At 36.8% G+C, this 26,065-nt stretch overlaps 2 protein-coding genes across 4 annotated transcripts; both read left to right on the top strand.

Annotated features, from left to right (window-relative positions):
• The first annotated feature begins 1,055 nt into the window (after window positions 1–1,055).
• On the top strand, window positions 1,056–8,320 carry LOC111809403 (choline/ethanolaminephosphotransferase 1). Of its 2 annotated transcripts, none has more exons than XM_087117046.1 (20): window positions 1,056–1,323; window positions 2,271–2,463; window positions 2,675–2,684; window positions 2,779–2,829; window positions 3,210–3,287; window positions 3,433–3,508; window positions 3,627–3,649; window positions 3,733–3,833; window positions 4,190–4,284; window positions 4,404–4,472; window positions 5,174–5,243; window positions 5,459–5,522; window positions 5,606–5,646; window positions 5,733–5,817; window positions 6,120–6,182; window positions 6,840–6,898; window positions 6,986–7,038; window positions 7,233–7,305; window positions 7,514–7,558; window positions 7,677–8,110. In XM_087117046.1, the coding sequence occupies exons 2-19, from the start codon at window positions 2,327–2,329 to the stop codon at window positions 7,533–7,535; spliced, it is 1,170 nt and encodes a 389-aa protein (XP_086973172.1). In that variant the 5' UTR covers window positions 1,056–1,323; window positions 2,271–2,326; the 3' UTR covers window positions 7,536–7,558; window positions 7,677–8,110. The 2 variants fall into 2 exon arrangements, with proteins under 2 accessions (XP_086973172.1, XP_023551622.1); XM_023695854.2 differs by having other exon boundaries at window positions 1,057–1,323; window positions 8,018–8,320.
• A 717-nt stretch (window positions 8,321–9,037) lies between these two features.
• LOC111808319 (flowering time control protein FY) lies at window positions 9,038–25,528 on the top strand. Of its 2 annotated transcripts, XM_023694233.2 has the most exons (18): window positions 9,038–9,468; window positions 11,864–11,955; window positions 13,899–13,967; window positions 14,124–14,228; window positions 14,511–14,606; window positions 14,686–14,768; window positions 14,894–14,965; window positions 15,686–15,783; window positions 16,693–16,752; window positions 16,840–16,900; window positions 16,978–17,065; window positions 17,160–17,223; window positions 20,548–20,626; window positions 21,263–21,352; window positions 22,985–23,061; window positions 23,288–23,805; window positions 24,222–24,473; window positions 25,099–25,528. In XM_023694233.2, the coding sequence occupies exons 1-18, from the start codon at window positions 9,267–9,269 to the stop codon at window positions 25,168–25,170; spliced, it is 2,178 nt and encodes a 725-aa protein (XP_023550001.1). In that variant the 5' UTR covers window positions 9,038–9,266; the 3' UTR covers window positions 25,171–25,528. The 2 variants fall into 2 exon arrangements, with proteins under 2 accessions (XP_023550001.1, XP_023550003.1); XM_023694235.2 differs by lacking the exons at window positions 9,038–9,468; window positions 11,864–11,955 and adding an exon at window positions 12,058–12,960.
• Window positions 25,529–26,065: the final 537 nt, after the last annotated feature.

Here is a 26,065-nt window from a genome sequence, read left to right on the forward strand (position 1 = left end):
TAATATTTTATTTTATAATTTATAAAAACGTTAAAAAATCGTAACAAAATCGTTAGTAACATATTTAAAAAATATCCATAAACTTTCAAAGATAACATTATTACCCTTAAACGGTAGAAAATAAAAAGTTTTTACTATTAATACCACTAAAATTGAAAAGAGACAACCATCTATGATGTATATTTAGATGATTTTTCGTTCATATATTGACGAAAATAATTAATTTTTTTATTTATTTATAAAAGTTAAATGATGTTAATATTACTTTTAAAAGTTGATGAGCATGTTTTAAATAAAATACTAACGGTAAAAATATTTTTAATTTCTTTTAATTGAAAATATTAATAAAACTTTTTAAAGTTCAAAGTATTATTGAAAATTTTAAAATATATATGATGCGCGCAAAAACGTATTAAGTGCAATTGTATGGACATAAGTTTTAAATATAATATTATAGGTATTCTTAGCTTGCTTGAGTATCATAAATATTAATGTTCGGTTTTATTTAGAGGTAGATAAGAAATATTTAAGTTAGGCTATTTAATAGCATTTCGGAACATTATAACGTTCATCGGGGCATACTCATGTCAACAGAAGCTTATTGTGGTATTATAATGCTTATTGGGATATATCGTCCTCAGTACCGTGCTAATCAAGAACTCTTGAGTCTCACTAATGCTTTATGAAGACATTTCGAGCGGTAAGATGCAGTTGGCCTTTGTTACTCACTTAAACATACTTATCGAGAAACTAACCCATGAGTCAACTTTATAATCATGACATCTCGTACATCCATCCATCCAAGTGCTATTGAAGTATGAACCCTCTCGTGTTTATGATTACTGTGTTGGAGCCTAACCCATATATCAACGTCTAACTCAAAGAATGAGGCGCAAGGTGCAATATCGTCATGCTTGTGCCACCTAACACTTATTCAGAAACTCATTCCCAAAAAAAGACGTCGAGTACACTCATCTTGCACTGTTCGCCCACACCATTAAGATTTTTGTTATTTATAGAAGGATATTGTGAAATATGGGTGTGTTTTTTGAGAATTATGGGTTGAATAAACACAAAGGCATCAGCTTTTGTTGATGGAAGACGATTGGACAAAGATTCCATTTGGCGTAAAGCAATTGGATAATAAATGCAAAAGGGAAGGGAAAGTTGTGAGAGAAAATCAAAAGAATCAATTCCCTTTTCTACGAGAAAGCGGGAGATTAAAGATTTTTTTTTGTTTTAATTTTTATTTCTTGTTTCTCACAGGGCGCCTCCATTTCCTGATCTCTCGTCCTGCCCATTTCCTCTGCGACTAGAAATCAGGTAATGTTATTCTCCCTCATTTTAGTTACCTTTGTGTGTGTGTGTGTGTGTGTGTGGCCACCGATTTGGTTTCTTAAACGTGATTTTGTTGAACTGTGTTCTTTTCATTATCCCCTCGAGATTCAAGTTACGCGAAATGGATTCATTTTTCATTTGGATCTATGCTTTCAGTGGGAGTTTGCCTTGTACACATTGTTATGAATCAGATCATCCGTTTTTGACGAGTTATTGCTCTAACTAAAGCATTAACGAGCTATTTGCCTATGAATCTTAAATGGGTTATTGCTTTTAGGCTGTTTAGGGTATTGGAATTACCGGAATACATCTATGCTTTCAGTGGGAGTAGCCTTGTAAGCATTGTTATGAATCGGCTCATCCGTTTTCGACGAGTGATTGCTCTAGCTAAAGCATTAACGAACTATTTGCTTCTAAATCTTAAATGGGTCATTGCCTTAAGGTTGTTTAGGGTATTGGAATTACCGGATTACATCTACGCTTTCAGTGGGAGTTACCCTTGTAAACATTGTTATGAATCGGCTCATCCGTTTTTGACGAGTGATTGCTCTAACTAAAGCATTGACGAACTATTTGCTTCTGAATCTTAAATGTGTTATTTTCTTAAGGATGTTTAGGGTATTGGAATTACCGGATTACATCTATGCTTTCAGTTGGAGTTAGCCTTGTAAACATTGTTATGAATCGGCTCATCCGTTTTTGATAAGTGATTGCTCTAACTAAAACATTAACGAGCTATTTGCTTATGAATCTTAAATGGGTTATTGCTTTTAGGCTGTTTAGGGTATTGGAATTACCGGAATACATGTATTTTATATGTTCAAATACCTATTTCAATGGATGCATCGTTTTTCCTAGATTGGATACCGCATTCTGTACTGCGGGAGCTTGTTTTGGTTGGGTTGAGTTACCATTTCTTTCCCATATAGCAGATTTTCCGGCGAGTTGATTGGTTTCTGCTACAAAATTTTGATCGTATTTTGAGGAAATGAGGTATATTGGTGCACATGGTGTTGCAACATTGCACAGATATAAGTACAGTGGTGTTGATCACTCTTACGTTGCCAAATATGTACTGCAACCCTTTTGGAGTCGCTTCGTCAATTTCTTTCCACTATGGATGCCGTAAGTAAAGCTTTGTTGCTTCTATCAGTAGGGATTTCTGCAAATTCAGTAAAAGATTTGCGTTTAAAAATGTCAATAGCTTCTAGTGCAACTGTTCAATCCTGATACGCATATTTTCTTTCTTGTAAGCTTTCTTTCTGACGAGGTACTGACATATCATTTTTTTTTTCTCTGTTCTTACTTCACGTCGGTTCCTGGATGATTTCGTCAGTCCGAACATGGTAACTAATGTTTGACTTTGAGTGCTATTACTGTATCTTTGCTGTGACTTCTGAGATAATATGTTCTTTCCTTTGTGGCATGGTCTCGTGGCAGATAACACTTGTGGGATTTATGTTTTTGATCACATCAGCAGTTCTTGGTTATGTGAGTAACATACAATATTCATTTTTACTGCTCTTCATTATGTTTTTCTTAAAATGGCGTCATTTCTGTATTATGATCATCCTAATCTTGTAATTCTTGGTCGTAACTTTTTGTGATAAATGTTCTAAGACTTCGTTTTATTAGTTTTTGTGCTTTTATGTTCATTCACTTACCCTTTTGTTATTTTCTACTTCCATTACTTTGGCATAGCATATCTAAAATTGATGCAAAACATGGGCAAAGATCACACGAGAATGATATATTTATTGCTATATTAGCACATCATGGCTAGTTATTCATGATTTTTTATATATTTATTGTTGGTTTATTGATCCCTTGGGCTTTCTCATATTTATATTCTAATTGTATTTTCATGTCAGATATATTCTCCTCATTTGGATTCAGCTCCCCCAAGGTGGGTTCATTTTGCGCATGGATTGCTTTTATTTCTTTATCAGGTATGCTCTAATATTCTATATGGAGTTTTGTTGTTCTGTTGGATGGCATGTCCTTTGTTGAAAGCTGAGCAACTCCCATAGATTTCGTGGACAATATTACAGTGTTGCTAATAGCCTTATAAATCTTTAATCCCTGTTTTACAAGACTTTTGATGCTGTTGATGGGAAGCAAGCACGGAGGACAAATTCCTCAAGTCCACTGGGAGAACTTTTTGACCACGGTAATATTTCTATTTTATTTTTTATTCCTCCTTGTTCATGTCTCTCCAGCTTTTTAATGGCTCACCGAAGTTCAATGTTTAAGAAAATGTTGTTTTTGTGCTTCTTTCTCTCTTCCAGGATGCGATGCACTTGCGTGCGCGGTATGTATCTTAACACATGGTTGCTGTATTTTTCTGGCCTTCCCGCATTTATATATTTTTTTGTTTCTTGGTGGTGATACCAGTTTGAAACCTTAGCATTTGGGAGCACCGCCATGTGCGGAAGATCTTCATTCTGGTTCTGGGTACTTTCAGCTGTTCCCTTTTATGGTGCAACATGGGAACAGTAAGTTTTCTGTACCAGCTCATTATTTTGATATGATACAAGTTATTATGAGTTATGACAATGTCTCGTCTCTCATGATTTTAGTTCTTTTAGGCATCTATCGTATTAGCCATGTTGTACCGGTTATTTAAACAATCCCTTTAATAAAAGTTCCTGTTTTCAATCTTCTGACAATTTGGAAGGAGAAGAACCTTAGAATTTTTAGGAAAATTGAATACAGAGAACAACACTTGGCTTCTTGGTGATGTTTACACCGCAAAGAATTCTTTTGTAATCATAGTCTCCATTACAAATTGGAAAGCTTTTCTGTGATGGTTGTGTTGGCACCTAACTTCCATTTTCATCTTTGAGTACAGCTTCTTCACCAATACTCTAGTTCTTCCTGTTGTAAATGGACCTACTGAGGGTCTCATGCTGATTTATTTATGCCATTTTTTCACAACCTTTGTGGGTATGTTCCTTCTCACTGCCTGTTTTACAATTTCAGTTTACGATTTTCTACCTTGAATATGCAATTCTCTTCCAGCGTGATAGAAAAGTTCGTCAAGTCCTGAATATATCTTCTACCAGGTGCTGGGTGGTGGGCTCAACAGTTTGGGAAGTCCATACCAATTTTTAGTTGGGTTCCCTTTTTCCATGGTAAGACTTAAAATCTACTGTACCTATGAAATTTTGTTTATACAAACCTTCAGCACTTAACTACGAATATCCATCTCTCTCCCTCCCTCTCTCTCTGTACCTATCTATGGCCAGTTTTTATAGTGAATTGTGGTTAAGCTTTGTACTTTAATGTTATTACGGCGGTAATGTTACACCATCTATTGTTAATTCATATTCTAGGAGGACAGGTTGGGAATTGCACCCTAGTTTTCTTGTTAGCACCCTAGTTTTCTTGTTAATCTACCCTTATTTTGGGTTTCCATGTAATTCTACTGTTTAAGTAAGTTGGTGTGTTCTTTTGGGGAGTTAAGTTCTTTTCTTGTGAAGGCTTTTGTCTCAGGAAGGAGAGTACAGCCCTCTCAAAAGGCTGAGTGTTATTGTAATTGCCCTTTGGGATTGTTCTTTTATGAAGTCATATGCTGATTGTAAGGAGGATTCATTACAGGGTGACAAAGCATATGTTATATTTTGCACCCTTTAATGACATATTTAATCTATGTTTTAACCTGTCCCGTGTTGGTAAAATTCTCTTTTTCTTCTTATGTCATGTCAGATATATAGACTTCTACTTATACACCTTTGGACCTCTTTGCTTAATCACAAATACTCGTTCACTTGACATTTCACTTTAGCAGTTACTCTTCTTATGCTTGATCATTTTCTAAAAATTTTATGCTCAGATATCCCTACATTCAAGGCTGCACTGATTTTGTTGGCTGCTTTCGGTGTCATTCCTACAGTAGCATTCAAGTATGTGTTTCCTGTCTTCTAACTTCATAGTGACATCCAAATGCATGTGATATTTGCCTTTTTCAAAGTCGTGCAATACCAAGATTTTTCTTCATGGGATGAAATGATAAATTTACTGAATTCTGTCCATTCATGTTTCGTTCGTGTTTCGACTTTGAGGATTGTTAACTGGAATATCTGCTCAAACCCCCATATCATCTTATGCTTCTGTGCAGTGTGTACAATGTTTACAAGGTTGTTCAGGCAAGAAAAGGAAACATGCTATTAGCATTAGCGATGGTAACAATCACATTGTCAATGAACTTTGGTTTATCTACGTTATGCTGTAATAATAAATAGATTTTTTTTCATTGTTCGTACAGCTTTACCCATTTGTAGTACTTGTCGGAGGAGTCTTAATATGGTAAGTCTTAACTGTATTTTCCTTTCCCTCACCTAATACATTTGTAGTTATCATATGCCTTTACACCATTTATGTCGCTCATTTAGGGATTACTTGTCACCTTCTGACATTATTGGAAGCTATCCGCATCTGGTTATAACTGGAACTGGACTTGCTTTTGGATTCTTAGTGGTAAGACATAGGTTCTTCCTCTCTCTCTCTCTCTCTCACACACACCGTCCATCTCCCTATTTTTAGAAGCTGGCATGGATTTGGTGGACTGAGTTTGTTTTTTCAGTGTTATTGGCATAAAATGGAGTTTTTGATGAAGTACTATGTTACCTTTTTCTTGCTGTTTTGATGGGTTATTCACGGTTACAACTATATGGAATGTTGAATCATTGTATGGCATTGATGACATACATTAGTTGAAGTTGGACGCTTGAATACAATGAACTCGAGCATTTCTAAAATGGAAGCATTCTGTTTTGCAGGGTAGAATGATTCTAGCTCACCTTTGTGATGAACCCAAGGGCTTGAAAACTGGAATGTGCATGGTATGTTGCTTTAATGAACCAAAATACCATGAAGAAGCATGATTATGACATTATATCCCTGCGTAGCCCTTATGCTGTATTGTAACTTTATCTATAGTTTAGAAATGAAATGATCTATACTCAAACCCCAACCCTTAATCGAAATACTTGAACCTTAATTCTTTAATTTGATTCTTTTACTTAATGATGTTTTGTCATACAAAATAAAATGAACAAAAAGTTGCCTGTTCGGTCTTTAAATAGTATAGTTCATTGTTGAAGTATTAGGTCACTGGTTCAGGAAGTCTCGAGATGGATACGAACGAGCGACTCAATCTAGTTTTAGATGATACACACATTGAACATACAAATGAAGCCATAACAATACCCACTGTTTAAAAAGCTTCAAATGTGTACACTTAAGTGTGCTTCATATTTATAGCTAGGCGAGGTGCCCACCCATGTTGAATGTTCACTTCTTGCTTGAATGCAACAACTTTCTTTAATGAACTAAGATTACGGTAAGGAAAGCAAGTATGTTTAAGGATATTTAGAATAAACTAAGCTTAAATTAAACTAGTTCCGCCTTGTTGGTAAAGTGTTTTGGATAATTTTCATAATACATTTAGAACAAAACTGGCATAGGTTGATCTTTTTGTTTGTTTAATATTCATGCAGTCACTATTATTTCTTCCTCTTGCCATCGCAAACGTTCTCACAGCAAGGCTTAACGACGGGTATGTGGTTATGAATTGAACAGTTTGCAGAGATTGAAAGCGTTATCATTTTTACTGACAATAAAGATCTGTAAATTCATGTGGCAGGGTACCTTTAGTTGATGAAAGTCTGGTTGTTCTTGGTTATTGTCTTTTTACTGGTATGATTACCCCTCTCTTTTACATTCATAGATCAGTTAATGAGCTCTGATATCATCTCATCTGATAGGTCTGTTAGACAGACCAAGCTTCTACTGTCTAGTAAAGTTTACAAATATTATTCTACGACAAGTATACGTACGTGCTGGTTATCTACACCGTAGTTGAATTATGTTGTTTTTCATGGTTTCTTCAGCTGCTCTGTATTTGCATTTTGCAACTTCAGTCATTCATGAGATCACCACTGCCTTGGGAATCTATTGCTTCAGGTGAGGAGACTTATGGCCACTGTTCATTAGGCTCAAATTTGGATATTTCACACTTCTTTAGCCATCTACTTCTATATGAGTTTGACAATCCAAAACTGTGAAATACAAACCGAAACCGATTTTAAAACGAATTTGAGCGTAGTCAGAGACGAAGATTATCATTATTTTCACATCACTCTACTGGTAATTAAACGCTTCTGTTCTACAGGATAACCAGGAAAGAGGCTTAAAGTTGGCTGCAGTTTTGTTTAGGGTAAGTCCTCTTCCTTACAACTGAGTTCTGAAACATAACAGATGATGATATTCAGAACTTCATAATTATTGTAACTTTTTTTTTGCATTTGGTTGTGAATTGATCAAAATTGTTGTAGTGGGTTTGTGATGTCCCACGTTGGTTGGGGAAGAGAACAAAACACCCTCTATAAGGGTGTGGAAACCTTCCCCTAGCAGACGCGTTTTAAAGCCTTGAGGGGAAGCTTGAAAGGAAAAGCCCAAAGAGGACAATATCTGCTAGCGGTGGATCTAAACCGTTACAGGGTTATTTCTGCTGTCGTGTTCTTAAACATTCTTATGATCATCAAACCCACATTACAGATGATGCTATTCAAAACTTCATAATTATTGTAGCTTTTTTGCGTTTGGTTGTGAATTGATTGAACTCGTTGTAGTGGGTTAAGTCTGCTGCTGCTAAACTAAATGTTATGTGTCTCAGCCAACTGGAAGGAAGTTGAATGATGCAGCTGCAAATGTTCATCATTATCAAAACAACAACAATTCTGCATCATTGAGATTTTGATTGATATCATTTTTTGGATGAATTTGAGGATAGTTTTGAATCCAGTAGTGAGTGAGTGAGTGATTGTTATTCAGTTCATCCCATACTCTGACTGATGATCTTAGGCAATCTGACATTCTGAATATTCTCTCTAGAAAACCATGTTGTAGTTGATTCTTTCTTATTGTAGCCTTGGATTGATGAATTGTTGATGTTATATCATGAATAATTTAATCTTCATTGCTAATGTCTATCTATTTGCGTGTTCGCTCGATCAAAAGCTCTTCTCGTCGTAACGGGGTCACTCACTTCGTCGTGTTGATGGTCATCAATTCGCATCACTTAGTGCTGGGAATGTGAAAAAGTTTCGAAATAGTATGGTGGTGATTAATTGAAAAAAAAAAAAAATTATATCTTGGCATACTTTGACAATGAGGTGCTGTTAAATCATATTTAGGTCTCGATTATATGAGAAAATAAATCTATAAGGTAAATTTTTGGTTGAAATGACGGAAGATGTGACATATTGTGAGAAACTTCTTAGACGCTAGTAAAAATATTAATAACCTCATTTATTATGAAAATCGAAAAAGTCGATGAGAAAAACTTAGAAAAAGATGAACCGATGAAGAAACACGATAGTTATGTCATTAAGTTTTAAAATCTTTCATTTTTATTCCTAATTTTTTAAATTATTTTAAAAAATTATATTTATGTTAAAAAAATATTATGAAAATCAGCGTAGTCTTAATCGACTATATTATTTACAATTATGTAATAATCGTTATTATGTAATAGATTAAAATGGGTTTTACCATTTATTTCATCTATAATTTACCTATAATTATATATATCATATTAATTATCATGTCAATTTACATGATATTGATTGGAGAACCAAAATGTAATAAAATTGAGTAAAATCTGATTAAAAAGAAAAAAAAACGGAAAATCAGAAGTAGATTGGCCCCCGCCCTTCTGGAGGCCGAAAACTCAAAACCCGGACACACCAGCTGAGATCGTTCAGAAGAACCAGGTTACAGATAAATTGTTTAGGGTTTAAGGGTCTTCAACTTTTTATTCAATCCTCTTCTCTACATTTCTTCTCAATCTCCTCTCTTCTTCTACATACGACATTTCCCTTTCAATCGTTAGCTTCAATCACGTTAGTTTCAGCGTATACAACATGTACGGCGATCCCCAGCAGTTTCAGCAGCAGCATCAGCAGCCCAATCAGCATCCTCTTGGTGGGGATTTCCCAAGAGGCCCGCCCCCGTCAGGGCCACCCATGATGAGGCAGCCGTCTGCCTCTTCGACTACACTCGCTCCGGAGTTTCAACAGCACCATCATCCTCGACACCCATCTGGCCCTGCTCCTCCTTACGAAGGTAAACGGTCTTTTGTGTTATTTGGTTTCTGGCTTCTTGGGAGTTTCTGCGGCGACCCAAGTCATTTGGGACTTTGGATTGGTTGCTGGATTTCTGGGGGGTGTTGTTAACTTTGTTAACAGGACCTTGGATGTGTGGTTTATCAATTAATCTTAAATGTATCGAATGGGTTGTAGTGAAGGCGTGATATTGATTGTAGTTCTGATTTTTGTATCACCATTCATTTACCCAAAATGGAGCAAGTGCTTTCAGTCTTGAATTATTTAGGTATTTGAGAAAGTCGAAAGTTTGAGGCTACTGAGATGGTTCCTCCTTTAATTAATGCTCCATTTAGTGCATGCAGATAGTTCTTGTCGTTGGTTTCTAGGCCCTTCTCTTTTTTGAAACCTTTTCGACGATGAAGTGACTAAGAGTTGAGCTTTTGGGGGTTGGGAGGGAATATTTTATCAAGAGCTTTTTGATGGAGGTGGCTTGGCCTTGATCGATATGCTCTCTCGAATATTCTCCTTTCTCTTTAGTCTCTAAGTTCCTCATTAAGTTCTAGAGTACAATATCCATGGAGCTGTGGTATTTTTTCCCCTTTTAGCGAGAGGAGGGGAGTCTTATTGATGTTCATTATCTGTCCTTCCTAGCTTTTCAACAATTTAGGCTGGAGTAGTTGTTTTTCGTTGGTAGATGTTGATGGATATAGCGTGAATATGGAGAAAACTTGTTAATGGAATAGAGACAGAGGTTATTGATCTTTTTCGAAGCCCATGCCGTATTGTGGTCTAGGAATCAACTGAGTTGTCAATCCTATATTCGGAAAAAAGGTGTCTTTAAGCTTTCATTGTTTATAATTAGTAGAGGAGCTTGCCTCAATCTCTTTTTGATACTTTTAGTTAGAGCTAGTAGGATAGAGGGAGTCTTGCAAGAGCTTCTCCTTGTTTGAGTTGTATCCTACTAGTCATAAAAGCATCCCCAAGGTGAACAAACTTCCAGTTATTTCTCTCCCACCTAACTATCTTAAAAAATTGAGAATGACTCTAGGAAAGTCATGTAGAAGAATACATCACCACACGCTGCAATTCGCGAAGCTTGAATGTGTTGCTTTGATCCATAATTTGGAGTTCAAACACACAAGGGAGGGGAAGTTGAGACGTTCTTGGCAAAAAGCCGTGAAAATACTTGGAAAATGTGTGAGTCGTTGTTGGTTGAAGGGGGAAACACCAGAATGGCAGAACTGACATAACTTGCTTTTTGCAAAGATCTGATGCTGTCGTGCTCGAACCAAAGTTGTGGGTCGCTGTTATCTACTGGAAAACACCATGCTATCTACTCTTACAACCATTGGAAAACACCACGTATGTAGTCAGTGAGGTCGTGTAGGGAAACAGGGGGAGCTGAGAATGTGGGTGAAGCCGTGTCTCCTAGCCATGTGCGACTTAAATAGATTTTTTTTTCCTCTTCTGACAAATGTTACATGCTTTGTGTAAAACATATGATGCATATGTGGCCATGATGTTGGTATGTAGTACGGGTGGAAAATCTTAGGGATATGTAGTAGTACTTGAGAGAGAGAGAGAGATAAAACACATGTTGGTTTAGACTAAAGTAGGTGGGGAGAGAGGATTTACTCTCTTATTTCCTAATGCTGTAACTAGAAACTTTTTTGAGATCAACAATATGTGGAGATGGAAAGATTTGAATCTCTGACCTCTTGGTTGAGGGTATATGTTATAATAGTTGAGCTATGCTCTCGTTGGCTATCTAAGAACCTCTTTTGAATACAATAAATTATGAAAATAACATTTCCCTTCAATTGTATAGCTTATCTTTTGACTGCATGCCAATTTAAGACCTTCAAACTATGATGTATTTTACACTTTTCTCGATCACAAAGCTAGTGTTTGAAGCATTGATACTTTTAACATGCCCTATATATTGTTTTTAAAGTGTGAGGCAAATGAAAGCATAACAGTCCTTGAAGGGATGAGTGCTAAGCAAAAAAAAAAAAAAAAAAAAAAAAAAAAAAAAGGCTTTTTGTTGTGAGGGCATGATTGAAAAATATAATTAAATTTTTATGCAAAATATATTACTATGAATAATAAAATAATGAGAAATTTAAGAAATTAGTGATTGCAAGAGATTGATGACAGAAATGAACATTTTCTTAAGAAAATTTCTTAGTTTGTGTATAAAAGGACTTGAGGTGTAAGGTGCATGCCTCAGTGTGTCTGAACATGGAAGAAGTGAGGTGCGCTTGCCTTGCCTCTTGGTCCAACATGCCTTGCACACATGTCTGATGTGGCTGGCGAACACCTCTAGGACATACCTGGGGCTAATGACTTTTTTTTTTTTTTTTGGGACCACTGTTTCTTCTGTTTCTAACAAGTCGAATATAAATTTGCTGCAGCCCATGGGGACAGTTTTGGTGCAAAAAGAATGAGGAAGCTTACTCAAAGGAGGGCAGTCGATTATACTAGTACTGTCGTGCGCTACATGCAGGTAGTGCTTGTATATGGACTTGACATATCTTGTTTTCTGACAAAGCTCTTTGTTCACTGCTTAAGTTCTATTTCTTGCCTTTAGCAACTGAAGTTTTGTTCTTTTAGATAAGACTTTACGCCATAATGTTATGCAGACACTATGCTATTAAGGCTCGAGGGTGGCTACCAAAATTTTGCAAGTGTAAAAGCTTCAGGACCCTTAGATAAACATTGTGAAATCTGATATTAGAATTTTCTTCCTAAAACAAGAAACAAAACTTTTCTTTTCACTGAAGAAAGTTAAAAACAGAAAAACTAATGCTCAGCAAATACAAACTCCGAGTGGAGTGAAAGAAAGCAAAACAATGAAACAAAATTACTAGGTTAAATTTAAATAAACTCTTCTCAAAAGTTGCTGAAGGGAAAGCATGTGTGAGATGATCAAACAAACAGTCGGAGTAGGGAGATCGAGGATTGGGAGATCCTTATGAGAATCCCTGATGACTGAAAATTCTGTCATGAGAAAGACTACAGAATTTTGGAAGCTTAATTGTCGTGGGTATTTTGTTATGAAATCCTTCTTCTCTTGTTTGACTCTTGAAAATTTGGTCCTCCAGTGTTTTTACCTAAACCATTTGAAGTCAAAAGGTTCTAAAGAAACACAGTCTTTATTTGGTATGACTCTTTGTGGCCATCAAGTCAGTATATACAATAGAACTCAGACTAGAAATCATGAACTCTCAATTCCAATAATTAGGAAAATGCCCAAGTCCTGATACCTCTTCAACTCCTGTGTGTATATGGTGGCCTTGTGGACCAAGCTTTTGGAGATTTACAATCTTCGTTGGGGATTTTCCTAGATTCTTCGAAAATTTGGTGATCCTAGGCTAAAATTAGAAAATTCTCGAAGGCTTTATGGTCAAATAATTTTTGTGCTCCTCTTTGGAGCTCATAGTTGCTATGCAACAGATTTTTACCAGATGAAGAGAAGACTAGAAGGAACATTGCATTTCATGAATAAAATGTAAGTAAACGAAGTACAGAAACTCCCACTAACAAAACTTCAGGATGCTATTGTTTACATGTCGTCTTTATGGTGTATTAAATCTTATATTCTTTTGTTACTATCCGTTACTCTTTTATGACCAATGGAGACCTATTCTGTAATTCCATGGTATTTTGATGTACATTTTATTATCTCAAGCAATGGGCGGTCTATAAAAAAATAATTATTTAGCAAAACATTTGTGTCACTGTGTTGGGATTCTATCCCATATTTGTGTTTCTGCATCTTAATTTTGGTTTGTAGTCGTCTTGCATTTTCTCAAGGTCTTTTGTTCTCATGGTGTTATTTTAAAGGTGGATAGTATAGTGTATCTTATTTCTTACAGAAGAAAATGAGGCCTAATATGTTAAGCCCACTATTAGTTCCAATGTTGAGTTCTTTTCTCAATTAATCTTAATACTCAACGTAGTTTTGAAGAAGGAAAGTAAGCTATTTAGATTAACAGGAGGTAGCCTCCTTGAAGCAAAAGAAATAGGTACCACCTGTGCACTAAAGGTGCAAAGGTAAAGCCTATGCCTTTTCAGAAAGAACTCCTCAATACAACCCTTTTACGCACCAGTAGAGACCAATCAACTAAGAATATCAACCACTCAAATGTGGAGAGAAATGAGAGAAAGTGACCCCACTGAAGGCCTCTAGAAGCAATTATTGTTTATGGGACCGAAAAAAACTTTTCATTCTTTGGAAGTCTGTATTCTTTGATTTTTTTTCTCAATGAAAGTCAGTATTCATAAAATAATAAGAATAACGATAATAAAACCTGTTTTCTTCTGCGAACTTGAAAAAATGAATTAGATTTGTACAGTTCACTGAGATTTTGTTTCAATTTTTTTTTTTTTTAATTTCTTCCAGATTTCTATTTTGGTTCAGTTTATAATCTATTAACTCATCTGCAGATCCGTATGTGGCAACGAGATTCAAAGGATAGGACTGTGTTGCAATCAACTCCAGCAGCATCAATTGATGTCAGTGACATTTCTTGTTTGTTGAGAAAAAAATTGCTGCATTGAATCGTTGTTGCCATCATTTTTCCTGGCTTGATTTTGAAACTTGTGCTGTAAGCACAGAGAGAAATAATTTTTCTTCCACTAGCATTTGTCTGATTTGAATTCTTGATGCAGATGTTGCCACCAGCTGCCTATTCAGATAATCCATCTACGAGCTTTGCCGCTAAATTTGTCCATACATCAATCAACAAAAATCGTTGTTCCATCAATAGAGTGTTGGTAAGTTGAACTTTTCTTATTGGGGGTAAGTTGAACTTTTCTTATTGGGGGTAAGTGGAACTTTTCTTGTTGGTAAGTCTTGTTAACCCACAACTTATATTATGGGCTTTTTGTAAGTTGGATAGTTCTGAAAATTGAATAGTGTAGCGGTTACATTACATCAAAGATTCTTTAGAATATCTTTCTTCATCTTCTCGTGAGAAAGGGTTTGCTGGCATTCTGGGAATTTCCTCCATCTCATTAGTGTTTAACATTACTGTGTTGTCTTCTCTTCTTCCATAGTGGACTCCTACAGGGAGACGTCTGATTACAGGCTCACAAAGTGGTGAATTTACCCTTTGGAATGGACAGTCGTTCAATTTTGAAATGATTCTTCAGGTATACGGGTTTCATAATTAATTAATGAAATTGCATAAAAATGAACGATAAAGGACTTCTGGAACATCATAATTGGCAGGCTCATGATCAAGCAATTAGGTCTATGGTATGGAGCCACAATGACAACTGGATGGTCTCTGGTGATGATGGGGGCTCAATAAAGTAATTTTTCCCTACAATTTGGATGTATTAAATGGTCGTTTTCACAAATTTTCAATCATTCTTTGTTCTGCTGTAGATTAGATTTGTAGAGCAGATGGTGATTTCATATTAACATTTATGTGTAGGTATTGGCAAAATAACATGAATAATGTGAAGGCGAATAAATCAGCTCATAAAGAATCAGTTCGGGACTTGAGGTAGCAATTAATAGCCCTTTTTGAATACATTCCTTTTGCATACTACTCTTTTTATAGATTAATCATCTTGATAACAATAGCTACTAAGAATAATAGGACATGTTATAGGATGAAACTTGTTTAATCATCATTGGACTAAAAAATTTAAGCTAGTGGATTAGTGTAAATTTAATTATGTCAATACTTCAACACTCCCCCTCAGTGCTTGGAATTGTAGAAGGCTTAACAAGTGGAAACCAATATTAATTGGGAGAAGAAATGACATTACAGGATTTCAACACAAGACCTCTTGCTCTGGTTCCATATTAAATCACCACTAAACTTAAAAACTTAAGTTATAGTAAATTTAATTATATCAATACTTGAACAAAAAGTCTTGTACTATAGAAAACAAAAGAAAATTCTGAAACTTCTTGCACATCAAAGCCACATAGAAGCTTAAAGATGACATGAAGGTGGGTGGAAAAATGGAATGAGAGGGATAGGGTTGCTATCGCCTTTTGGCATGGTGGAAGCCAAAAATAGACCATATCTAAAGTAGGATTAAATTCTGATTGTGCCAGCCGTTGGGGAACCTTCTCCTCCATCATCATCTCTAATATAGAGGTCCTACTATTTCTCTACCTCTGTGTAGAATAGATGTTCGGCATCAATGCACATTTGAAGAGGCTTACATCCTTTTATTGCTCCTCCTGATTATAATGAGATTGTTTTGAACAGCTTCTGTAGAACCGATTTAAAATTCTGTTCCTGTTCTGATGATACTACTGTCAAAGTTTGGGACTTCGCTCGGTGTCAAGAAGAGCGTTCTTTGTCTGGTAATGTGCTTTGCATATTTTTATATGGTTTATTTCTAATTGTTGTAGTTGGAATGCTGGCTTAATGATGACACACTATATTTCGCCCATGTGCTTCTTTTTATTCATTTTTTGGAGTTTGTATTTCATGTTAAATAGGCCTTTACTATCATTGTTGTGTCAATACGGGGGTGTATGGCTGGTTACCAAAATTATTTTGACACCCGCCAAGGTTAAAATGTCCCAAAATGCACTATAGGGGGATGCGACTAGTTGTTAATTTTTCCTACCCGGGTTATATGCTATTAAAGCCGCCATTGTTGCCTACTTGCTTTTCGCTTATAATATTGTTTTTTTTTTAATTGTTTTCAACGTATTATCTTTCTCACGTTTTCTAAAACATTTCTCTCAAACGTGACCCGAGGCTCGAGCATACGCCGATATTGTCCCGAAGTCTGAATTTCACATGGTTGATTTGTTCGCTAGGTTAGAACAAGTGCTGCACAATCGTTGTCCCGCTGCCACAAGAGTGCGATTGTGACATTAGTCTTACTTACCTCAATGCTGTTGATTTATATTGACGACGTTCTAAAGTTGTCAATATATATTGACGACGTTCTAAAGTTGTCAATATAAATCTATAGATCTTTTAATGTATAACATCATTATGTCTACTTTTGTAGCTGTCAGGTCGTGTTTTGTAGCAATTATTGGCTAGGTATATTTAGACATTTTGTAATTGTTTATCTGAAGATAAATTTGTCTAAATTTTCTTTATGTTACTGGGTCAACTAGAGTCATTCCCAGGCATGATTGGATTACCGTGCATACTTGTCAAATTAGATGTTCGTCTTCAAGACGACGGATTATGTGATTTGTTTGTTAAGAATCTTTAAAGTAACCCAGATTTTCTGTTTTGAACTCAGGCAGGCCATGGGTGGGATGTGAAAAGTGTTGATTGGCACCCCACGAAGTCTCTACTAGTTTCAGGTTTCTGCCTTGTATTAGGGAACTTTTTTCAGAACTTTCCGTGAGTGATCTTGTAAATATTTATTGTTCTGGTCGGAAACTTATCAGGTGGCAAAGACAACCTCGTAAAACTTTGGGATGCAAAATCCGGGAAAGAGCTTTGCTCATTGTGAGTGTAATATCTAGTTATAAAAAAATAATATTATTGCTGAACTAATTTGTGAGGAATGATGGTTGTGTTTTCAGTCATGGTCATAAAAATACAGTACTATGTGTTAAGTGGAATCAAAATGGTAACTGGGTGCTGACTGCTTCAAAGGATCAAATCATCAAGGTACTCATATTCATCTCATTTATTTATATTAATATCCTCTTACTCTCTCTCTCTTTTTTTTTTATTTTTATGTAATTTATTTTTTCTTTTGCAGCTTTATGACATAAGAGCTATGAAAGAACTCGAGTCGTTCCGTGGGCATAGAAAGGATGTGACTGGTAATTGCTTACAATTTATAGAATGTTTGTTCTATTTGATGGAGACAGTATGTAAACTTGAGTCTCCAGTCATGGTCGCTTGTCCTTTTTTCACTTGGCTGGAGACCGTAAAACTGACAATGACAATTTATCGGATGTGGCCTTTTTTTCCCCTTTTATTTCACTTGGTTGCTCCGGTTCTTCATTTATGTACGTTAGTTAATTGATTAGCCTGCAGTTATAACAAAAATGTTGTGTTCCGCTTGTGGTCTGAATGTTTTTTTTTTAAAATTATTTGTGTTGGCTGGTTCAAGAAGTTTTATTATCATTATTTATTTATGGTTCAAGAAGTTTATTTTTTGAAGGTTTGTATCGTACCATTTTATAATTACATAAATCTTTCTTGTAAGGTTTACCTTATCATTTGTGACACATCAGTTGAACATTTAAGGCTAGGATTCTTCATGAGCTTGGACACTCACAACAATGTAAATTTAATTATTATTATTTTTTGTAAGAAACCTGCTGTATATATTAGAAAAGGGGAAGAAGGGGACAAAAACAGCCTAAGGGGTGGGGAAGCAACACAAAGAACTACTAACAAAGAGCCCTCCAATCAAGGAGTAACAAAGAGAGAGGGAATTAAAAGAGAATGAGCTTTAGTTATAGCAGCGCCAAGATACATCTTGTTGTACGAAATTCCAAGAAGTATCAAATGAGGTAGTCTTACCATCAAAAGTTCCAGGTCATTAAAAAAAAGGGTGATGGCTCCCCTCTCGGCCTCTCCCCTTTCTCCTTTCTCTTCCTCTTCTCACTAACGAAATCCAATCTCTTCCCCCTCCACTTTCAACTCTAATGGATTTTAAAGGAGTCTCTAGTCATGGTTGCGTGTCTTAAAGCGGTCAAGTGTGCGGCCGAACATAAGGTCCTTGCCTTAGAAATGCTGAGCTTTTTTACTTGATTTTTTGGGCTTTCTCTATTTCCTCATCCCTCTTTCTTGCATACAACCAATATGCTTGCAGCTTACTTCACTGTTTTCACACCAGCTGAGTAGGGTCTCTTGTTGCTCCAATATTTGATCCATACCTACCGTTACACTTCTGTTTTTTCTTGCACTACTGCTGGGGCTTTTCTTGTGGCTGTCTATATATTCCATCAGATTTCTTGCCTCCCAACTTTTCTTCCTTCTCATCAAAGGGCACTCCTGCTTCAAGGCACAACATGGTTATCAGCTGTGAGAAAAACCGTCTTCCCACCCTCTTGCTTACACATTTAACAATCTCTTCTACTATAATCTTGCTCACATCAATACTTAATTTTTTATGATTGCAAATATCAACAAGACTCATTCAGCAGACAGTGTAATATCATGTGTGGTGGGTAGTAGGTTGACTTTCACGAATGCACCTCACACCTTTGCTTTCGGGTTGAGGTCTGTTGCTACCATTGTCCTTGCTCCTCTTCTTCAAATCTGCCACTATGTTTCTCTTATGAGGTCTGCTGCTACCATTGTGGGTTGCATTCGTGAAAGCCAACCTACTACCCACCACACATGATACTATACTGTTCAGCATTGTCTGCTGAACAGTCTTGCTGATATTTGCAATCATGAAAAATTAAGTATTGATGTGGACAAGATTATAGTAGAAGAGATTGTTAAATACGCAAGCAAGAAGGTGGGAAGGCGGTCTTCCCCACCGCTGATAACCATGTTGTGCTTGGAAGCTGGAGCACCCTTTGATGAGATGGAAGAAAAGTTGGATGCAAGAAATATGATGGAATATATAGAAAGCCACTAGGAAAGCCCCAGCAGTAGTGCAAGAAAGTTTAGCAGTATAACAGTAAGTATGGATCAGATATTCGAGCAACAAGAGACTCTACTCAGCTGGTGTGGAAATAGTAAGATGCAAAGCATATTGTTCCTATGCAAGAAAGAGAGATGAGAAAATTGAGAAAGCCCAAAAAATCAAGTCATAAAGCTCAGCATTTCTAAGACGAAGACCTCACACTTGACCGTTTTAAGACACGCGACCATGACTAGAGACTCCTTTAAAAATCCATTAGAGTTGAAAGTGGAGAGAGAAGAGATTGGATTTCGTTAGTGAGAAGAGGGAGAAAGGGGAGATGCCGAGAGGGGAGTCATCACCCTTTTTTTAATGACCTGGAACTTTTGATGATAAGACTATCTCGTTTGATACTTTTTGGAATTTTGTACAACAAGATGTTTCTTGATGCTGCCATAACTAAAGCTCATTCTCTTGTAACAAAAGACTACTTATTTATGCAATGCGCATATGTTCAGAATTTCTAGACAACGATTGTCAATATATTTGGATGACATCTCACATTTCCTAGGGAGGTAAAGAATCTATTGAACATGACCTTAAACGACCACCCTTTCAAGAATGCAAAATCCTACCATGGAATAACCTCATCATGGCTTTCTTTTGGTGGGTCTTGAATGATCTTTCTTCTGGAGGGTTCAAAACTTTGGTTAATTTATTGGTGGGTCTTGAATGACCAAATCATTGAATATTCGCAGACAAGACAAAGGCTTATACAAAACTTTTCGACAATGTTGTTTACCAAGCTGTATCTTGGTGTAAATTGTCTAATACTTTTTACTTCCTATAGTTATAACAACTTGCTCAAACACCTCCTGCTCAACCATAATAATCCCAATCAGTTGGTTTTAAAGAAGTTTAAACTGATCCCCGAGCTGCTAAGTAAGAGGAAAATCACCTTCTGCCAATTCATGTCAACAGCATACTGCAAGTGAGAAATAACCACATTCTGACTCTCTACAGTCCGGCCTCTCAAAATCTTCTTTCCAACCAAAAGTGGACAAGCCTACTAAAAGCATCTCCCAGAAATGTAAAGAGGCAAGGGGAGAGGAGTCGCCTTGCCTCAAAACCCTTATAGCCATAATATTACCACCGGTCCTACTGTTAATAATGAGTAATTACCTTAGAATTGGTCAATTTTAACCTTAGAATTTTACTTCGATCAAATTGAACCCTCAAATCCAAGCTAGAAGATCATTCAAGACCCACCAATAAATTAACCAAAGTCTGGCGTCCTAGCCAGAAACTATTTAAGTCCAGTCACAAAAGCACCTACAAGAATGTCTACACATTTTGCCACAAATTAATTGAAAAAATCGAGGGTATTATTCTCACTACTTGTGAAGTTTAAAGTTTTATGCATTAACATACTTAGCTAATTTATGGATAAAAATAAATATTTTCGTTTATTTTATTTTAAGGTCAGTACTAATATCAAGTTGGTTTTTCCTTTTATTTTATCAATATGGTAAATACTATAATAAGGTGGTTTGTTTTGCAGCATTGGCCTGGCACCCTTTCCATGAAGAGTATTTTGTTAGTGGGAGTTTTGATGGCTCTATTTTTCATTGGCTTGTTGGGTATGTTTGTGCTTCAGTTGAATCTTCGATTTCTTGTATTATACATAATTTATGTTATTTATGGTTAGAAACAGTTTTGTTTTGGCTTTGGAAGGAAGAGGAATGAGACTTTGAATAAAGTTACTATGGTACAAAGAATTTAAGGGAGATCCCTTTTCCTCATTCCTTGCTCGTGGTTGTCAATGTCTTCATTAGGGGCTGTTTGGTTGAAGGTTTTGTTTATGATACCTAAGAAAAGAATGACTAGAAAAAGATTTTTGGAAATAGAATGCTTTGGAATCAAATAAATGTGTTCGGTGTTGCATGAGAAATGTTATCAGAATTTCATATAAATAAAGTATTTTCAACAATTTTATTACATTATTTAATTTCACGCGAGTAGCAAGATAATTTCTTTCTCATGTAATGAACATTTATGATACAACGATGTATTAGATAGGATTCAAATATCTTTTGAACTTGCACGTTGAAGATAGTCACATTGTCGGATCAATCCTTGAAATAATGCTAGCGTTTCCATTTTGAATGTTTCATTTTTTGTGATTTAATCTTGGTTGGTGTTTAAAAACAATTCATGATTACAATGATTTTTAAGGTCTTTAATCTCATTTCATTACATGATTCTCTTATTCACAGACATGAAACTCCTCAGATTGAAATTTCCAATGCACACGATAATAGTGTTTGGGACCTTGCATGGCATCCTATTGGTTATCTTCTTTGCAGGTATGGATAATTTTTGCATTTTGTGCTCTGTATTTGTGCCTCTGTACTTTATGTCAATTTTTTTGGAATGTTTGTAATAGGTTCCTATCCTTTTCTTGTGTATAAAAAAAATGCTTTTATTATTCTTTATAACTCTTTTGTATAGAAAAGTTTGGTTATCTTGCAAATCTAGCCGTTTGTTATGGATTTGATATTCTCACACAATCATACACCGTAACTCACTCTGGAAGTTGGGTTCATTAATTACTTATTTCCAAATATGGGACATTTTTTCGCATGTCATAGTTTTGTTATCGTCCAATGTGCAACTTTCTAGTTTGGCTCTTTCTTGTGGGTGCTTTTCTTGTGTATGGTCTTGTATTATTCTCAATTGAAGTTAGGTATTTCATTAAAATGATCCCACATCGATTGGATAGGGTAACGAGTGCCACCGAGGATGTTGGGCTCCAAATGGGGTGGATTCTGAAATCCCACATTAGTTGAAGAGAGGAATGAAGCATTCTTTATAAGGGTGTGGAAACCTCTCCCTAGTAGACGCGTTTTAAAACCTTGAGGAAAAGCACGGAAGGGAAAACCCAAAGAGGACAATATTTGGTAGCAGTGGGCTTCAGTTGTTACAAATAGTATCAGAGCCAGACAGCGGGCGGTGTGCCAGCGAGGACGCTGAGCCTTGAAGGGGGGTGGATTGTGAGATTCCACATCGATTGGAGAGGGGAATGAGTGCCAGCGATGACGTTGAGCCCTGAAGGGGGGTGGATTTTGAGATCCCACATTGATTGGAGAGGGAAATGAGTGTCAGCGTGGACATTGGGCCCCGATGTGGAGTTGATTGTGAGATTCCACATCGGTTGGAGAGAGGAACGAAACATTCTTTATAGGGGTGTGGAAACCTCTCCCTAGTAGGCGCGTTGTAGAACCTTGAGGGAAAACTCGGATGGGAAAGCCCAAAAATGACAATATCTATTAGTAGAAGACTTGGGTCATCAAGACAACTTGCAAAAAATGAACTAGCAAAGAAATCTCCTTCCATCTAGGTACATTTTATTCAAAGGAAAACAGAGGAACTGGACCTTTTCTTCATTCATTGCCATTTGTAAAACACTTGTCATCTTCTTTCAGGCGGCAAACTGTCCTCCTAGATCCGTTGGGAGTTTTTTGGAATCTTACCTAAATGTTGTCCCCTTCCACAAGGCTAAAGGGACTCTATAGCTCCAACTAACCTGATGGTTCTTGTAGAAACTTTGGTTGGAAAGAAATAATAGGACTTTAGTGACAAGATTTTCATATGGATGCTGCAAAATTAAATGCCTACGAGAGATTGCTGGTAAAGTTCGGATTGTTATCTTAATCTTAACAATCCAGGATGATGGAATAAATCTTTACCACGATGAACAGTAAGTAAAACCATTAACATTAAGTAACCAGTAAATTCATTGCGTGAGGATGTCTTTCAAAGTTTGTTTCTGTTTTATTCCTGCTACATTATTCTGTTCTTAGGTATTTAAATCAACATTGCTTTTAAAGTTTTGTATTTATGATTGTTCATTTGTTGCCATATACTAATAGCATGGACTATTTTGGAAGCACTGATTACCGTAGGTTCTGATGAACGATGGATGTTTTCGTTTGCAGTGGTAGCAACGATCACACAACCAAATTTTGGTGTAGAAATCGGCCAGGAGACACCGCTCGTGATAAGTTTGGCACAGGTAAGCCCAACTGAATAGCTAAGATTGAGAATATGACATGGCTTGTTGATTTGGGTGGTATGGTTTGAGCAGACCTTAGCTGAAACACCATAGTGGAATTGTTGATTAGCTCATTGTGTATAGTGCATAAGTAATCTAGCATTTGCACGTTTGTCCTAGTATGAGAGAAGAATTGATTGTATTTAGAAATGTCATTTGTTTTTTACTTCACATATTTTTTTATTAGGTTACAATGAGCAAAATCCCGCTGGCTCTGCTCGTATGACTGGTAACTTCGTGGTACCTGATGGACCTACTACTCCTGGACCATTTCCGCCTGGGCTGGCTCGAAACGAGGGAACCATTCCTGGCATTGGAGTTGCAATGCCCTTATCTGATTCTGCTGCAATGGGAGAACATAAGCAGCCACATCAAATTTCAATGCCAGTAGGGGCTCCTCCCCTCCCACCTGGTCCACACCCTTCTCTTCTTGCTGCCAATCAGCAGCATTCTTTTCAACAGAACCCTCAGCAGTTCATGCAGCAGCAGCAGCAGCAGCAGCACCACCAGAACCAACAAATGGCCCCAGGTCCCATGCAACCTCAAAATTTGCCACACTTACAGCCACCGTCGCATTTCCCTTTGCTCCCACACCCAAATTTACCTCGACCGCCCCAAATGCCCTCGCTGAATATGCCTTCACAACCTGGATCATTGCCTTCACCAGGACCTGCCTCGGTACAAATGCCTATGCCTGGTCCAATGGTATGATCTTTTGCTACTATGTCTTCATTTAATCTTGGTTTTCTTATTATGGGAATTTCTAAATCAACCAATCAGTGGATAAGTCTAAACATTATTATTCCTATCTCCACAAAGATTCCACAATATAGCACACACCGTTGTAAGCCATAAGAATCGAACGTTTTCACGAAAAAGCGGATGGAGGAGAAAATCCCCGTCCTTGTGATATGATATCACAATCCCGGATCGTTTTTAAGTGTTCTTGAGGGTTTTTGGATCCCCAGGTCAACCATGACTGTCCTTGAACGATAACATGCATGAATTGCTGCCTTGTTAAGACTTGTGTAAATGGCATTTTTATTATAATTTCTTTCTCCTTCATCCATGCATAATCCCCTTCTCTGTAGATGCCTGACAAATTTAACTATGCTTATTAGGGGATGCAAGGATCTATGAATCAGATGGGTCCTCCTATGCAACAAAACCATTTTATGGGCATGAATCCAATGCACTCTGGATCTATGCCTACCAGTGGTGCTCCACCTTCTGTTCAAGGTTTTCAGAATAGTTTGCCAAATATGCAAGGCCCATCAAATGCGTCTGGGGCACCAATGTATCCACAGGGCGGTGCATTCAATCGGACACAGGCTGGGCAAATGCCAATGACGCCAGGGTTCAACCCGTACCAGGTACGATCGTAACAGTTATCGTTATCTCTAGCATCATCTTCTGGCTATCAGTTTTCCAATATGGAGAAGCTGAATTGCTAACATTAACACCCTTGAGACTGTTGAATCATATTTGCATTTCTGTTTATCTACACCCAAAATCTAGACTGGATTGATCTGCTTCACCCTGATGATGGGGGATTCAAATGTATTTGGTGAAGATGGGGGATTCAAATCTATTGGCCCAAGCCCACCGCTAGCAAATATTGTCCTCTTTGTCAAGGTTTTTAAAACGCATTTGCTAGGGAGAGGTTTCCACACCCTTACAAAGAATGTTTCATTCTCCTCCCAACCAATGTGGGATCTCACAATCCACTCTCCTTCGGAGCCCAGTGTCCTCACTGACACTCATTCCCTTCTCCAATCGATGTGGGACCCCCCAATCCACCCCCTTCAGGGCCTAGCGTCATGCTGGCAACCGCCTCGTGTCCACCCCCTTTGGGGCTCAGCCTCCTCGATGGCACATCGCCTGGTGTCTAACTCTAATACCATTTGTAACACAATATTACGTTGTTTTGTGGACATTCTTAGAACTTTGCTAATTAAGCCACCAGATTTCTTAAATATTTTGCATTGTGTTCTGCAGTTCGGCGGTCAACCCGGGATGCCACCACCGCAACAATCAGGTCCCCCGCCTCATGGCCAGACGCCTCAGTAATCCATGTCAGTTTGCGCCGGAGAAAGAGGGCCCCTTCCCTTTCCTATGTTGTATTCCTTTCAAAACATCTATATGGAGGTGTTGCTGTGGAGATTGGTTTTAGAGGTCTTGAGAGTATTTGCTGCTGACACATAAAGAAACAGAACCTTCTCCCACTTCCCTCCCTTAGATTTTAGTTTGTATTTTTATTCTTTTTTATTTTAGTTGATATAACATTTTAATGATTTTTTTTTCTTGGTTTGTACTTTATTTGAATGCATCATAGTTAAAATTTTATACATTTAGATGAGGGAAGCTTGTTTCCGACTTACTACGTTGGCAGCTTAATTTCATTGCATCAAAGTATTCTTTTACATTATTGTGTTTGTATATATATATATATACTTCTGATAAGCGTTAACCACTGAATTTTTCAAAGCTAGAGGTCTAACTTAGTGAATGATTCTAACCAAGAGCGGATTAGAAGGATGAATAACTCCTAGATCGAACTTGGAATCTATGATGTCACTCTTAGATATCAAGCCGACTCTTTGTAGAATTAGTTTGATCCTGACTAATCTAATGAATCATATTTAACATCAAACCTAAAGCAGGTTCAAAAGAAACATAACACCCAAAGGGGTTTCAAACATAATGATTTTTTTGTATTACATGCGCTATTAAATACAAATTGGAATGATAAAAGGTCTTCACTCAATATTTTGTTGATTTGATACTTCAATCTTCTTTAAATTGCTTCTTGTAATTGCTCTTTTGAATACATGTAAAATTTTGTGGGGTCGAGGATTGGTTCTCCGCCATGCTTCATTAAGTTAACGAAAAAATCTCTCAGACTTTTTTTTTCATTCTTCATTCAAACAAATATTCTCTATTTTGTTCAATACGATATTTCTAA

Source organism: Cucurbita pepo, chromosome 13, assembly GCF_057944985.1.
Source record: "Cucurbita pepo subsp. pepo isolate OVF chromosome 13, ASM5794498v1, whole genome shotgun sequence".
NCBI lineage: Eukaryota > Viridiplantae > Streptophyta > Magnoliopsida > Cucurbitales > Cucurbitaceae > Cucurbita > Cucurbita pepo.

Bases quoted from the DNA above. Each gene is read 5' to 3' on its own strand.
- LOC111809403 (XM_087117046.1), top strand. From the start codon at position 2,327: ATGAGGTATATTGGTGCACATGGTGTTGCAACATTGCACAGATATAAG. The intron at 3,834-4,189 runs GTAAGTTTTCTG...CTTTGAGTACAG, and splicing joins TATGGTGCAACATGGGAACA to CTTCTTCACCAATACTCTAG. The intron at 7,306-7,513 runs GTGAGGAGACTT...TCTGTTCTACAG, and splicing joins TTGGGAATCTATTGCTTCAG to GATAACCAGGAAAGAGGCTT.
- LOC111808319 (XM_023694233.2), top strand. From the start codon at position 9,267: ATGTACGGCGATCCCCAGCAGTTTCAGCAGCAGCATCAGCAGCCCAAT. The intron at 21,353-22,984 runs GTATGGATAATT...TTTCGTTTGCAG, and splicing joins ATTGGTTATCTTCTTTGCAG to TGGTAGCAACGATCACACAA. The intron at 24,474-25,098 runs GTACGATCGTAA...TGTGTTCTGCAG, and splicing joins CAGGGTTCAACCCGTACCAG to TTCGGCGGTCAACCCGGGAT.